The sequence below is a fragment of the Eumetopias jubatus genome, unplaced genomic scaffold (genome assembly GCF_037043125.1).
Source record: "Eumetopias jubatus isolate StellerSeaLion01/CBP00866 unplaced genomic scaffold, mEumJub1_p1.0 scaffold_10, whole genome shotgun sequence".
In the NCBI taxonomy this organism is placed as follows: Eukaryota; Metazoa; Chordata; class Mammalia; order Carnivora; family Otariidae; genus Eumetopias; species Eumetopias jubatus.
Genome location: NW_028274816.1, coordinates 33,103,841 through 33,120,101, shown reverse-complemented (window position 1 = coordinate 33,120,101; position 16,261 = coordinate 33,103,841). Strand labels below are relative to the sequence as shown.

The 16,261-nt window shown below is 39.6% G+C and overlaps 1 protein-coding gene across 2 annotated transcripts; it reads left to right on the top strand.

Moving 5' to 3' along the window:
- The first annotated feature begins 822 nt into the window (after positions 1-822).
- On the top strand, positions 823-14,815 carry GCSH (glycine cleavage system protein H). Of its 2 annotated transcripts, none has more exons than XM_088027505.1 (5): positions 823-1,093; positions 4,954-5,033; positions 6,241-6,304; positions 11,863-11,934; positions 14,180-14,815. In XM_088027505.1, exons 1-5 carry the CDS (start codon positions 946-948, stop codon positions 14,275-14,277), a joined length of 462 nt encoding a protein of 153 aa, XP_087883631.1. In that variant the 5' UTR covers positions 823-945; the 3' UTR covers positions 14,278-14,815. The 2 variants fall into 2 exon arrangements, with proteins under 2 accessions (XP_087883631.1, XP_027949630.1); XM_028093829.2 differs by having other exon boundaries at positions 11,803-11,934.
- The last annotated feature ends 1,446 nt before the right edge of the window (positions 14,816-16,261 follow it).

The following is a 16,261-nucleotide window of genomic DNA, read 5'->3' as shown; positions in this document are numbered from 1 at the left end:
ATTTTCTGTCTCCTTGGATGGGAAACATGATTTCTGCTTTTCTCAAAAGGCCTTGGTCATGGGCTGGCTACTTATACAAGGAAGTGACCATGCTGGGCTTCATCTTTGCCTTTTGATTACTCCTGCATCAGCCGACTGGCTCCCACCCAGTCTCCAAGGAGACATTCCCGATCCTCAGACAAGTCCTTGCACCCTCTACGAGGTTCATGATTCTGTCTGTCCCGTTTGGGGTACCCAGGCCTCTTGGGATCTGTAAAGTAATAAAGTCGGTTCCTGGATTGTTTCCAGTATTTTGAAATATCAAAGAGAAACTGTGTCAGAGCTCCTATGGCCAATGCCCAACAACCCGCTTCGTTTGGAATGACTCAGTTTAGACCTGGCTATGAACCCTGCTCTGGGTGACCTTGATCCTCTGTAGAAGGAGGGGAGAGTATCCTTTAACAGGACTAGGGGCACTACCTTCCCGGGGACCTCAGGGACCCAACGGCACAGGAACGCGCTCCCGCGAAGCCATCTCTGCCGGGAACCCCCTCAATACCCCGGGGCGTCTCCCACACTAGCAAAGCTGGAGCTGCTGACCTTGCACTTTCACTAGCCGTAAAGCGACTCCGGGGAACGAGGTCCTGCCCCGCCCCGCGCCGCACCGCAGCCCCCGACTCCGACCAGCTACTGCGCTAGGCCCCGCCCCTCACCGCCTGCCCCTACCGGGCCGCAATTCGGCCGCATATCCCCGCCCCTTTCGCGCGCGTCGCCCTATCCGAGGCCGCGCCCGGCCTGGAGTCCCCGCCCCCGCCCCACAAAGCCCCTCCCCCACGGCCCGGACCAGCCGGCTCGCTCCGGCTCGCTCCGGTCTGGGGCCGCCTCCGCCCCGCCCCTGCCCTGCCCCGCCCCTGCCGGCTGGGGTTCCCGAGTCCCTTGTACCGCGACCCCCGCACGTCTGTGAACATGGCGCTGCGAGCGGTGCGGAGCGTGCGGGCTGCGGCCTGCAGTCTGCGCGTCGCCTCCGCGCCCGCCGCACCGTGCCTGACGCGGCCCTGGGGGCTGAGGGCGGGCGCCGTCCGGACACTGCGCACGGGCTCCGCTCTGCTCTCCGGTAAGCGCGCGGGCGGGCACGTGGGGGAGAGCCGGGCTGCTTGGGGCAACAGGGCTGGGCGTCTCCCTCCCCGGGTCGCTGCTTACCTCGAGTCCCCAGTGCTGACACCCGGGTCAGGCGAGGCGACCCCTGCCCACGCTTCTTTCTACTGCTGGGATCCCTAGTTGCGTGGCCGACACCGCAGCCTTTGTCCTGAGGGTTGGGGAGCCAGGAGGAGGAAGCCTGGACTACACGCGCGACTGCCAAGTGCGAGCTCGTTCCACGGGAGCGCCGGCCGCTCGCTGCTGGAGAACCGTGCAAGCGTCGCTAAGCTCCTTCGCGACCTTAGGTTATCCCGCGTGTGTGTGCATCGTGGGCCCTAAAATTGGAGACATGGTAGGCTTTAGTTTGCTACATGGACTGTCACTGAGAACTCTAAAGTAAAATTATAGAGCGCTTAATGTAATTAAAGCACTGGGGCTAGATTTTTACTAGCACAAGTGAGCATAACTTGGAAGACTTGGCTGTTTCCTACAAACAGTGAGATAAAGTCTTTGGGACTCTTACATTCTACTAAAACCTATATTGAGTCGTGGATGTGTTGGGACAGAAATGAGGCCTCATACGGACATGCAATTAAAATAACTGGGGGCCCTGCCCACAAATGGCTTGGTCATCTGTGCTACCATACTTCAGCACAATTATCACCTCAGAAAAAGTTTTCTTACTGCGTGCACAAATGATTGAGATGCTAATGCACCTCCAAGAACTCAGGCTTCTTTCTTAGGGGTGCATAAGCCTGTGATGGCTGTTGTCGCGTTAAGTTCACTGTCTTAGAAACCTGTTTGGGAATGGAACACTTGATGACATTTATTCCAGTCTGAAACATAAAGATGCTTCTCTTCCGTTGCCAATATATTCCTTTAGTGCTGTTGGTGACACCTATCAGTAAGCACCAATTTGAATACAAAGGGGAAAGCATATCTCAGAGAAGAAATGAATTTCAAGTCTGGTGGGTTTTTTTGGTTATTCAGTGTGACGCTTACTGCTGGCTTTTTGCAGTTTCCAGTTAGCTAGTTAAATATTGTCCAAAATAGGGCACCTGGGTGGCTCAGTTGGTTAAGCAACTGCCTTCGGCTCAGGTCATGATCCTGGAGTCCCGGGATCGAGTTCCACATCGGGCTCCCTGCTCAGCAGGGAGTCTGCTTCTCCCTCTGACCCTCTTCCCTCTCGTGCTCTCTATCTCTCATTCTCTCTTTCTCTCAAATAAATAAATAAAATCTTTAAAAAAAAAATATTGTCCAAAATAGTAATAACCCATGATCTGGTCGAACACCAAGGTTTTTAAGAACAGAGAGATCCAAGTTCCAGTTTTGATCCTCTTACTAGATCTGTGATCTTGGGCAGAGTCACTTAATTTCTGAGTCTGTTCCCCTCATCAGAAAAATGTAAATGATAATACCTCTACCACGCAGAGTTGTTGGGAGGATGAAATGAAATAAAGTAACTGCTGTACATATAGCCTTCCCTGGCGGTCTAGGGGTTAGGATTCGGCGCTCTCATATAGCCTAAGACATAGTAAGTACTTGGCAAATGTTACTCGTTATTAAATATTATAGAATCAAGTAGGTAAAAATTGGCCAATATTTGTTATCTGGCTAGTGACTTTGGAACACTTTTTTTTAGTAAGCTCCATGCTCCACGTGTGGCTTGAACTCATGACCCTGAGATTAAGTCACATGCTCCACCTACTGAGCCAGCCAGGTGCCCCTTGACTTGTGACTTTGAAAGGAGGAAAATGCAGACTTTTCATAAATTACTGAAATGCCTCATTTTGAGGCCAAAAATGATGTTCGTAAAGGCTCAGTAGGAAAGTAATTTTTACCTAATCTGTCCACTTTTTTCCTATTAGGCTGAGGGTTAAAGGAGAATTAAACTAATCATTGTCTTTAGCCTAAACAGCTTGGCCTTGTAAAAAGTCTCCCGGACTTTGAAATTAAGTGGACTTAACATGCATTTACCTTACTAATGTTGCTGTCTTTCCTCCAAATTTGTGGTTGTTCAATTGTTAAACTGAGTGTATGTGAGCAACCTTACTCCTAAGATTATCTTTACAATAAGGCAAGATGCCAAGGCCAAAATTGAGACAGTAGTCTCAGAGAAGTCATATTTATTATTTCATAATTTGTATTATAATCGACCAGTTCTAGAGTTGTAACAGTGATAGGGAGAATTGAGTGTAGCCAAATATGTACAGAGATATTTTGCTCAGAATCTACTTAATTAAAACTAAAGAATTACTTCACTCCTTAAACTTCTGAGTGCTTACTGTTTGGTAAGCTCTGTGTTAGAACTGGGAATACAAATGAAAATGAGATAATGAGATAAACCATGCTCTTGCTTGCTTTGTACTTCATCTCCTTGCTGGGAAGAATGGACAAAAGGGTTATATGTGTAGCTCCTTAAGTGCTGTGTATTGTAGGGTCAGGATCTGAAGAGAGTGGTACAGAGTGCTGTAGGAGTCAGTTGGATGGCCTAGGAACCTTGGAGGGCTACAAAAGGCTTCTGGCAGGAAAGAAATTCTAACTTGAAGTACTCAAGAAAAGGCAGTGGGGGAGAGAGTTGCAGTCAGAACACCAAGTTAGAAACTTTACGGAAAGATCAGATTGACCTGAAGCATTTAGTTATTTGAAGTGGAATGAAGCAAAGCAAGTTCCTTTGTGACAGATTTTACAACTTCTTACAGTGAAGAATATGAAATTAAAGTTTTTTAATGATTAAGGGAAAAAGAAAGCAGTAAGTTACATTCTGCTGTGTATCAGAGCTGTGTAATCAAAGCATTTTAATGCTGTTTTAAGTACAACTCTCTTGTGGGTAAGGGGTAAGAGTGAACCAGAAAGGCTTACTCGAATACAGCATGTGAATTGATGAACCATTGTCCTATTAACTTCTGAGGCATTGTTTTTGGAAAAATACTTGGCCTCAGAATGTGGTAACATAATATTTAAGAAGGTAGCATTATGCTTTTTAAAAAAAATTATTTATTCTTTAAAGCAAGTACTACTAACATTAAATTCTAAATAGCTTTTTTCACATGTCTTGAACTTTGGTCAGTCTTTTTTCTAGGAATCCTTGAATAGTTTGGCCATGTCTTTGAAGAAAAGAAGCTCATAAAGCCAAGGGCTAACCTGTCCATTGAATGTTGAGCAGAACTTGACTTTCCACCAGTTAATGCCTTAGCTCTGAGGTGACTGTTGAGTTCTGATCTTATAGTTTGTTTCTTTAAATGATAGTAGCCACTTTCTTCAAGGGCAGGCTTGAATTCAATGAAAATGGAATTTTAAGAACTTGGTCAAGTTGTAATTGTTGCAGGTCAATTTCATTCATATAAGATTCCACTTTATAACCAGGATGCAGTGAAGCCCTCTTAGGTCAACTCTACCTAAAGAGGCACATTTTTTTTTCTTCAGGTTAAATCATTTATAAGCATTATGAGCATTTATGCTCCCTCACCCCAAGTCTACAGAGGGACAGACTACCTTCTGTAAGACAGACCAGTAATAGATGAGTATACATTTTGAAGTACGCTCCAAAATAGTTTGTATGTGTAATTTAGACTAATGTTGGAATAACCAAATCTCCAAAAGATGCACAAGGTGTTATTCACATCAAGCCATCTTTGCCTAAATGATACTTACTACTCTTGAGATGTTCCGTCTTTTCATGTGATCTGGTTTTTTCTGGGCAGTGTATTATTGAAATGCAGTGTTAAGTCAAACACAAATACTGGGAAAGTCTTGCCTTTTGACAGTATTGATATGAAAAGTGCTTTTTAAGAAGTGATACCACTGCTTTTCTGAAATATTGGTCTTCTATTTTAGTGCGTAAATTCACAGACAAACATGAATGGATAACAACAGAAAATGGTATTGGAACAGTGGGAATCAGCAATTTTGCACAGGTATTGGATTGTCTTGAAATACTTAAAACAGTGTGCTCTTGCCTAAATTGGATTGCTCTACCTTTTAAAGATTGTTTATTCTGCCCCTTATTATTTTGGGCTCTTTAAAGAACATCAATGAAGTAAACAAGTAAAAATATAAATTTAGTTAGAGCAGTATATAGTGCTTTAAGAGATTATTAAAAGGTTAACACTTAGAAGTAAACACCTTATTCAAGAAAGAAATGTTTCATCTTTGGGCAGTTAAGGAAAAAATAAGAGCAAGCAGAAGGCGTTGGGAGTGTTGGCAGTGTTTGTGGATACTGTGATACATGCACAACCCCAAGGGATAAAGAAGGAAAACCTAGACTGGCACAGATTAGACAAAGGCAAACCTTTTATGTAGCCAATCTTTTTCTTTAATTTCACTATCCCCACTGATCCCATAATGAGAAATTATTCAGAAGAAAATGAGAAGCCAAAGAGCAAGTATGAGTCAGTGATTTTCAGCTGGGGCTGTGGGGGGCGGTGGGGCAAGAAGGGGAACCTGTTAACTGATAGGACTATATACTAGTCTTCAGAAGTGTTGGGATCTCAGGTATTGAGCATCAATGACAATTGTTATCATCACTGGCCTGTGTACATCCTGAGGCCCAGTACAGGGTACTGTGTACAACACTGTACAAGTGTCTTCACCTCCTGGAGTTTTATCTATGAGGGGAATCACTTACATGGAAAATGACACGCAAAACATATGATGGATAACCTGCATAGTACAAGGGTTGTAACTCACCTGATGGAGAGCTCACTTCTTAACTTGGAATCAAGATCTTCAGGGAGTACAAGGTATGAGGACTATGATTTACAGATCAGTGGGTAGGATTTTAGCAAATACAGCAGGGGAAATGGCCTAAGCAAAACTGCAAAGGTAGAAAAGCACAAGGTGTTTGTTCTCAGAGGAGCTAGTATATGGGGGGGATGAGGGGGATATGGTTTATGACAGGAGTCACTGCTGCTTGTGGGCCAGGCTAGCTGGTGGCCTGTTTTCTTACAGGTCCTGAGCTAAGAATGTTTTGCATTTTTGAAGAGTTGTAAGAAAAACTAAAGAATGTGGCCCCTGGAGTGTAAAATATGTACTATCTGAATTATAGAAGGTTAGTGTTTGACTGGTTTCTATTCACTAGGAGGTTTAATTTGATTTCTTAAAGGTTTGTTTTGTTTGTTTTAGGAAGCTCTGGGAGATGTTGTTTACTGTAGTCTGCCTGAAGTTGGGACAAAACTGAACAAACAAGGTATTTTTCTCATCTTGGTATATATTATCCATGCCGTAAGTTTTCTTTACCTTGAATAATAACTTGTTTGCACCTAGGACCAGTTAGAGTGCTTTTTACTCAAGTAATAGAAAACTCATCTAAAAGATTAAAGTTGGGGTTTATCTCCCTCAAGGAGTCTGGAGATAGGTGGATACAGGGGATTGGCTTAGTGGCACAGTGAAGGCTCATCAAGGACATGACCTCTTTTCATACTTTTTCTGCCTCAGTGTGTCAGAGGTCACAAAATGGCAGCAAAATCTTCAAGCATCACTTTCTCAAATGGCCATATCCAAAAGTAGTATGAGAAGGTAAAATCTGTTTTTCTTTGGAGACAGTAAAGAATCTTTTTCTAGGTATCTTTGACAATATTGGCCATGTTTTTTTTTCTGCTTAAACTTTCCCCATCATTTATCTTTTTTTTTTTAAGATTTATTTATTTATTTATTTGAGAGAGAGAGAATGAGAGGGAAGAGGGTCAGAGGGAGAAGCAGACTCCCTGCTGAGCAGGAAGCCCGATGTGGGACTCAATCCCGGGACTCCAGGATCATGACCTGAGCCGAAGGCAGTCGCTTAACCGACTGAGCCACCCAGGCGCCCTCCCCATCATTTATCTTGTTTGAACTTTTTCTGCTTCCTGGCTCTCATATAATATTAGGTCATATCCCTCTTTTTTGAAGGTCTTCATAGGAACCTTTCCGATGCCATAACAAGATCCTGTTGTGATTAATAATCTTTGTCCATTTTCCTGTGTTCTCTACATCAGAGAACAGTTGTTCTTGTTTTCTCATGATATTTTGTACCCACTCTGCTGCTCTCAAGCAAGAGATCCTGTTTCTGAACATCTCTTTACAGCAAGTGAGCAGCATGAACCTGGTTTCTATGCTTAAAAAACTTACGTTAACATAAATATCCCTAGTGAATACTGTCTTTAAACTTTTCTGCTAAAGGCTTTTATAAAATTGATGAAAAATTTACATACAGTGAATGCATGAAGTCTACAATCCAGTGAGTTCTGACAAACGAAACACTGTGTAAGCCTTGCCAATTAAAACCCTTCTCAAGACAACCTGTTCTCTGATTTCTGACACCATAGGTTAGTTTTGTCTATTATTTAAACTTCATTCAAAAGGAACCACACAGTTTTTATATTGTCTGGCTTCTTTTGTCCAGTGTCATGATTTTGAGATTTATGTTGAGTGACCAGTAGTTTATTTTTTTTATTGCTGAGTAGCGTACCATTAGGTAACATTTTAATCTTTTCTCCTGTTGATGGATTTCCGTGTTTCTAGTTTTTAGCTATTAGAAATAAAGCTACTATAAACTTTTTTGTTGAAGTCTTTTTTGTAGATGTGTTCATTTCTCTTGGGTATATATATGTGTGTGTATATGTGTATATATATGCATATATATATGAGTGGAATTTGTGGCTTGTAGTATAGTAGTTGTATGTTTTAACTTTTTAAGAAATTGCCAAACAGGTTCCCAAAGTGGTTGTACCATTTTACATTCTCACCAGCAATATGAGAGAGTTCTAGGCACTGCAGATCTCACTGTGAGATGACAAATTATTTTTGAGTACCCCCTTCCATGTGCTTTTTGCCACTCACATCTGTTTGTAGTCTCTAGTCAAGCCTTTTCCAATTTATTTGTGTTGTCTTTTTACCATTGATTTTTAGGCATTCTATATATTCTAGGTACAAATCCTTTTTCAGATCTATATTTTGTGAAATTTTGTCATAGTTTGTTATTTTGTCTTTTCATTTTAACTGTTCTTTTGATAAGCTTTTAATTTTTTTTGATAAGCTTTTAATTTTTAACAAGTCCAAGTTATTAATGTTTTTATTTATGTACAGAACATTGCATCTTTTCTAAGAAATCTTTGTCTCCATGGTTCCCATCCTATATGCCCTAGAGCTATGGGATAGTTAAAATTTTCAGTCTCTTTTGGACACCACACACTGATAGCTCAATAGAGTTAAGTTATCCAATATTAGATCTGTGTTATCTTGGGTAATGTGTCTTTGAAGCAAATTTTGCATGAGAGTAAGCAAGGATCATCAGTAAGACAATGTGGTGTTCAGTCTGATTCCCTGATAGAGAACTTGTATAGTATGCAACAGACACACATTATCAGTAAATACTTGTAGTTAAAAATGAAAAATATATTACTAAGATACTTAGGGCACTATGAACCAAGAAAGTTTGAGCAACTCTGGCCTATACCAAGTTTGCAAAGGTACTCTCCGTGTTTTCTTCTTGAAACTTTATATAGTTTTTGCTTCCATTTTCAAGCATTATTAAATTGACTGATTCTTAACAGTTTTATAGATTCCTTTGAATCTTCTATGTAAACAATAATGTAATCTGTAAATAAAGAACTTTATTTCTTTTCAATATTTATGCATTTTCTTTCTTTTTCTTGCCTTATATACTGAGCCCTCAGTATAATGTTGTATAGAAGCAGTGAGGTAGACATCATTGCCTTGGCCTTGTTCCTGATCTTGAGAATGCATTAAGATTTCATCATTTAGGCATGATAGTTAGCTGGGGGTTTTTGATAGAATCTCATTATCAGATGAGGAGGTTCCTTTCCATCTAGTTTGCTGATAGTTTTTATCGTTTATAGATGTTGAATTTTGTCACATTTGTTTTATCCATCTTATTGACATGATCATAAGGGTTTTCTCCTTTATTCTGTTAATGTGATGAATAAGGTTATTTTTAAATGTTTAACCAGACTTGCACTCCTGGTAGTTATGATGCAAAAATTACCTTTAAAAATATACTGTGGGATTTGATTTGCTAATTAATCATTTTTGTATTAATATTCATTAGAGAGATTGGTCTTTTACAATGGCTTTGTCAGATTTTGGAATTAGTTATATTGACCTCTTGCTTTTGTTTGTTTTTGTTTTTTTAAGATTTTTATTTATTTATTTGCCAGAGTGAGAGAGAGCACAAGCAGGGGGGTACCATCAAACAGAGGGAGAAGCAGGCTCCCTGCAGAGCAAGGAGCCCAATCTGGGACTCAATTCCAGGACCCTGGGATCATGACCTGAGCCGAAGGCAGACACTTAACCAACTGAGCCACCCAGGCATCCCTGTATAGGCCTCTTAGACTAAGTTTGGAAATGTTCTCACCTTCTCTCTTTTTCTGAAAGAATGTGCAAGATTGGTATTATTTCTTCCTTAAATGTTTAATAGAATTAATTAGCTAAATCTTGAGTCAGATGATTTCTTTCTGGTAAGGTTTTTGATACAAACTTAATTTCTTTAATAGATATAAGGCTGTTCATATTTTCTACATTATCTTTGATTTCCTTATATTTTGGGGGGAATTTTTCCAGGTTGTCAAATTCAGTAGTAAAGATGTGGTAATTTGTGTGTTTTCTCTCTTTTTTTTCATCAGTCTTGTTAGCTATTAATCATATTAATCCTGAAAGAAGCAAATTTTTACCGTTAATTTTTTTATAGTCCATTTATTTCATGCTCCTAGCTTTGTTTTCTTCCTTCAAATTAGACTTAATTTCTCTATCTAATTTTTCCTTAGGTAGAAAATTGGGGCTTTGTTTTAGTAAGTACTTTTTTACCCATACTATAAAACGCTGTCTCCCTTGTGATCGGTAGCAGCTAAAATCTAAGTTTAATTCTTTTAGCCTTAGGTGGGACACCAGCTGTGCATGCATGACTCAGGCATCATTCAGAGACCTGGACAGAGTTTATACACAGGATTTGGGGCTCTCCCTTTTAGTCTCTCTCCTTGGGCTTTCCCACCTCACTTTCCAGTAGTTATGGCGGCCTCAACTTGTCTTCTGGTCCCTTATGCCAATTCAGACTGAGATTTTCTCTCAGAATTTTGTCTGCCCCAAATGGCAAAGATTGGTGCCTGTCTTCAGGCCAAAAGCCATTTGGCTCAGTCGTTAAGCGTCTGCCTTCGGCTCAGGTCATGATCCCAGGGTCCTGGGATCGAGCCCCGCATCAGGCTCTCTGCTCCGCGGGAAGCCTGCTTCTCCTTCTCCTTCTCTCTCTCCCTCTCCCTCTCCCCCTGCTTGTGTTCCCTCTCTCACTGTGTCTCTCTCTCTGGCAAATAAATAAATAAATAATCTTTAAAAAAAAAATCAAAAATCACTATTGTCCCTTCTTTCAAGTGTTGTCTCCTTTCCATGAACTGACTGCTATTGTTCATTTTCTAGTGTCTCTAGAACCCAGGTCATTGATTTTTAAGATGTTCTTTGTAAATGAGACCTAAAGATAATTGCCTTCTAAGCACTATTTTAGCTATATCCCACACATTTGGGTATATTTTATTCTCAGTATCATTCAGTTCAGATCACTCAGTGTTGTCCCAGAGGTGACCAAGGCTCTGTTAATTTTTCAGTCTTTTTTCATTCAAAAGACTGAAATATGGTTAATTTCACGTGCTCTTTCTTCACATTCACTGACCCTTCTGCTGTTACTGCCACCCGGTGAATTTTATTTTAGATATTATACTTCAGTTCTAGAATGTCCGTTTTTAAAATTTCAATTTCTTTGCAGGTATTCCCCCATGTGTTCACACATGATGATCTTTTTAAAAATCTGAACATATTTGTAATAGTTACTTTTAGGTTCTCTGCTTATTCCAGTATGTGGGTCTATGGGTCCTTTTAGCATCTGTTGACTACTTTTTCTCTTGACCATGGCTCCCTTCTTTATAGGATTTCAACCCTCAGTTTCCAGCCACCTTCGCAGGCCCATGTTCCATCCTCTGACCTCTCAAGCAAATAAGACTGGTTTTCTCTGTGTTCTGGTGAAACTGTGTGCTTTGAATGGGGCAGTGTTGTCAGTACAAATTATATAAAAGAAGATCTCACTCAGTTTGGGCCCCTTTTAAGGATTGACTCCTCCTTTGGTCACCCTTTAGAGCCTTCATATAATTGTTTTTTGTTTTGTTCAGAGTTTATAATTGTTATCTGTAAGAAGGCTGGTCTGATGAGGTACTTCACCATTACTGGAATCTCCTAAAATTTCATTTTCATTGAGTTTTACTGGGTTTAAGTACATCTGGTATTTAGATACATCACCATTTGTTGTTGATTCCGTCTAAAAACAGGTCCACTTAATTGAGGATATTTATACCCTTCACACAGGTGATATGAGCATGATGAAACTTTTTTTTTTTTTTTTAGTTAAAGATACTAAGAATGCTTTGGGGGCACCTGGGTGGCTCAGTCAGTTAAGTGTCTGCCTTTGGCTCAGGTCATGATCCCAGGGTCCTGGGATCAAGCCCTGTGTCAGGCTCCCTGCTCAGCAGAGAGTCTGCTTCTCCTTCTCCCTGCTTGTGCTCTCTCTTGTATCTCTCTCAAATAAATAAGTAAAATCTTTAAAGATATTTAGAATGTTTTATCGTGCCTGTATTAAAGGTGACCACTTATCCCTATTTTATATTTTCAGGTCATTGACTTTTGATATTTAATATCTTAATTTTCTCAATTTAGATGAGTTTGGTGCTTTGGAAAGTGTGAAAGCTGCTAGTGAACTCTATTCTCCTCTATCAGGAGAAGTAACTGAAATTAATGAAGCTCTTGCAGAAAATCCAGGACTTGTCAACAAATCTTGTTATGAAGATGGTAAGTTGTTGCTAGAAATGTTTTCAAAGGATTATTGCTGCAGTTAACATTTAGAGTTTAAAGCAAGCTTTAGCAGATTTAGCTATCTTTTTGTACTTTTTTTTTTTAAGATTTTATTTATTTGACAGAGAGACACAGCGAGAGAGGGAACACCAGCAGGGGGAGTGGGAGAGGGAGAAGCAGGCTTCCCGCGGAGCAAGGAGCTGGGCGCGGGGCTTGATCCCAGGACCCTGGGATCATGACCTGAGCTGAAGGCAGACGCTTAACGACTGAGCCACCCAGGTGCCCCTCTTTTTGATACGAGATAGGGATATTTTGCTTTAAAAAAGGGAAACACAGATTAGCTGAATATATAAGGTTAGCTTTAAGGGGCGCCTGGGTGCCTCAGTTGGTTAAGTGACTGCCTTCGGCTCAGGTCATGATCCTGGAGTCCTGGGATCGAATCCTGCGTCGGGTTCCCTGCTCGGCGGGGAGTCTGCTTCTCCCTCTGACCCTCTTCCCTCTCGTGCTCTCTGTCTCTCATTCTCTCTTAAATAAATAAAATCTTTGAAAAAAAAAAGGTTAGCTTTAAGATCTCTGTCAATAAAAGCATTGCCTTCTTTTACAGAGTTCTTAGTATTACAGGTATAGACTTTTTATGAACACTTTTCAAAGTATTTAACTCTTCAGACATAAAGGTGGTAATAGAATAATACGTATTGCATCAGTTTTGTCACATTTTCATCTTCTTAATAACCCAGTGAAGTATGGTAGCAGCAGTTTTCTCCATTTTGTACATGAATTACAAAATTAAGATTAGCTTGTAGTTCTCTGTTGCCTGTCACCTAGCCCTTCTAACTCTAGTAGTGCTTTCTGCTCCCTCCTCTCCTTCACCTCAGCAGTTACAGTGTCGGTGTTCCTTCTGTTAAAGAAAGATATCCCTGGTCTTGTATATTTGGATCCCTCAATGTTGTTGATGGTTGCGACAACTTGAGGTTTTTTTGTTGTTTTTAATTTTTAAAAATTTAATTCTAGTATTGTTAACATAGTGTTTATATTAGTTTCAGGTGTACAATATAGTGATTCAGCAATTCTACACATTACTCATAGCTTATCATGATAAATGTACTTTTTTTTAAAGATTTTATTTATTTGCGAGAGAGAGAGAATGAGAGATAGAGAACACGAGAGGGAAGAGGGTCAGAGGGAGAAGCAGACGCCCCACTGAGCAGGGAGCCCAATGCAGGACTCAATTCCGGGACTCCAGGATCATGACCTGAGCCGAAGGCAGTCACTTAACCAACTGAGCCACCCAGGCGCCCAATAAATATACTCTTTAATCCCCATGCCATATTTCATCCATCCTTCCACCTACCTTGCCCTGATAATTATCAGTTTGTTCTCTATACTGAAGAGTCTCTTTTTTTTTTTTCCTTTGTTTGTTTTGTTTCATAAATTCCACATATGAGGGGTTTCTGGGTGGCTCAGTCAGTTAAGTATCCAACTCTTGACCTCAGCTCAAGTCTTGATTGGGGTCATGAGTTCAAGCCCCATGTTGGGCTCCATGCTGGGTGTGCAGCCTACTTTAAAAAAATTCCACATATGATTGAAATCCTGTGTTGTCTTTCTCCGACTGACTTATTTTGCTTAACATTATACTATCTAGCACCATCCATGTTGTTGCAAATGGCAAGATTTCATATTTTTCTTAATGGCTGAGTAATTATCCATTTTATACACAAACGCACAAATATATACACCACATCTTCATCTATTCATCTGTTGATGGACACTTGGGCTGCTCCATAGTTTGGCTATTTTAAATAATGCTTCAGTAAACATAGGGATGCATATAGCCTTTTGAATTAGTTTTTGCATTCTTTGGATAAATACTCAGTAGTGCAAATACTGGATCATAGGGTTTAACTTTTGGGGGCACCTCCATACTGTCTTCCAGTGGCTGCACCAGTTTGCATTCCCACCAACAGTGCACAGAGGTTTCTTTTTCTCCACATCTAGTCAACATTTTTTGTTTTTTGTGTTTTTTTATTATAGCCATTCTGACAGGTTTGAGGTTAAGAGTTCTTAATCCATTATAGTAGAATCTATTCTGGCTTTAATTCTTTTCAGTTGTGATATGCAAGGATATTAACTGAATTCTTAGGGCTAAAATATAAAGCTCCTTGAATAATGAGTGATTTATGTAAAGAATACTAGATCAATTTAAAAAGGTAATTTGGAATATGATACTTTTTTTCGGTTGCAGGTTGGCTGATCAAGATAGCACTCAGTGATCCTTCAGAACTGGATGAATTAATGAGTGAAGAAGCATATGAGAAATACATAAAATCTATTGAGGAGTGAAAATGGAACCCCTAAATAAACTAGTATGAAACAACTTAATCCAGCATAGTTGTCTTAAATTAGTGGTACACAGAGGATTTAAAATAGCAACTATTAGCAATACCAGTGGAGAAAGAAACTACTTGCAACAATGCTAATGGAAGAAAATACCCCTTAACTTTATAACGTTTGCAGAAAAACACAACATGCATCTGTTTTGCAACACCCTCTGATTTTTATGCTCCAGTTATAATATTCAGAATCCTGAAATTATCTTTGGTTAAAAACTAGTTATAAAAATTATGTAATTCAAGGATGACATTGTTGCCTTAAGCCTTAAGCTTACATCTATCCCTGGATGGGGGTCAAAATGCTTAAATAATCTTTCCATTGGACATAACTGGCAGTAGAGAAAGGTTTGTTAGTTGTATGTGTCAGATAAAGAACAATACTACCTTAATTTTGCAATATACTGCACTTGCTGGTGCTATTTTTATACAATGAAGCAACAGCCTTGCAGGAAGATAGTTTAATAATAAAACATTCAACTGCTTCGTTATTCATGTTTTTTGTTTTAATACTTCATTTAGTGACTCTGCTAGTATTTGTGAAAATGCTAATTTTAACTTATGGAAAGTTATTTTTTTAAAAGGAAATTTAAGCCATAGCAATGAAAGGTTCCAAGAAAATGTTTCCTTTTAGTCACAAATCTGGTTTTTCTTAAAGACCTAATTGCCTGATAGCATTAAGTACCATTTTTGGTCATCTTTAATATAATCACAAAGAAAGCACTGACTGGTGGTTTTTGTTTTGTGGTGTTTTGTTTTGTTTTTTGTAATGCTTCTAGGTTAGAAGACAGAAGAGGAAAACAAGGAAAGGTAAAAGTTGGATAAGCACAACACTTGGCATCCTTAAGAAAGTAAACCACATTCAGGTTTCCACTTTAATGGGAACAGAAATGGACATAGTGAAACTTTTTATGAGCTCGCACATTGACTTAGTGAATATTCTTCGCAGCTTAAGCAAATTTACAGTGCCCACTGGTGTTTTTAAGTAGCTAAATAGCATATTTTCTAAGCCAAGTATAATATGCTGATATTTTGAAGGGGATATTATATATACACACAAAACTGTAAATATATATAAATATACACATACACATAGCAAGAGCAGACAAACCTCTATCATTTTTCCCAGTTAATGCAGGAAAAGGGATGTATTCAAATACTACCACCTTCTGACGGTGAATAAACTGCAAATGTGAAAACCTAGATGAAATAGGTAGGTAAATAACAAATATTTCCTGCTCCTCCAGAGAGAGAAACCATCCTTTAAGGGCCATGTCACTGCTGAGCTATATCTTTGCACCCTTATCAAGAAAGTATTGAAAATATTTTGGGTGACTGTTTTCCTTGTTTGTATAATTAGTAGTCAATTTTTAGTTATTAAAAATTAATTTACTCTGCTTTAGAAACAGAATGAGTAATAATTACATAGATTTACTCTTTTGTTTTGAAGTACTCTCATACATTACCTTCTTTGATGATTAAAGCAATATCCAGAGCTAGGTAGGACAGATCCATAAATACCACCATTTCACAGGAAAGAAAGGTAGTAGAGAGGGTAAGACACTTAAAGAGCTGGACACTTAAAAATCCATGGTTAGGATTTTCACATTTCCTGGTCCATTCTTTATCAGTTCTTTAGCTAGTGTTACTATAAAAATACTTATACTGGAATAGGGATGGTAGGGAGGGAGAATGAATGTTCTAAAGGAGGGAAGTATGCAAAAATGGCAATTCCAGAGTGAAAGGACATCAGTGATTATAATCTGAAAGAGATGGGCAGTTTTTATTCTCCCATCCTTTCCCAAAGACACATGCTTGCTTTGTTAGGCTCCCTTTGAGCTTTTTCAAAGAGCTGAACAGTATGGCAACTTGCTCTCTTGCTATTTAGAATACAGAACCATTTCAACCCTCATTTGTATCGTAGTGCTGCCAAAAAT

What these genes read in the sequence shown, in the direction of transcription:
- GCSH (XM_028093829.2), top strand. Translation starts at nt 946, where the DNA reads ATGGCGCTGCGAGCGGTGCGGAGCGTGCGGGCTGCGGCCTGCAGTCTG. An exon ending in GGGCTCCGCTCTGCTCTCCG is followed by an intron (nt 1,094 to 4,953) that starts GTAAGCGCGCGG and finishes CTTCTATTTTAG; the next exon opens with TGCGTAAATTCACAGACAAA. An exon ending in CAAATCTTGTTATGAAGATG is followed by an intron (nt 11,935 to 14,179) that starts GTAAGTTGTTGC and finishes TTTCGGTTGCAG; the next exon opens with GTTGGCTGATCAAGATAGCA.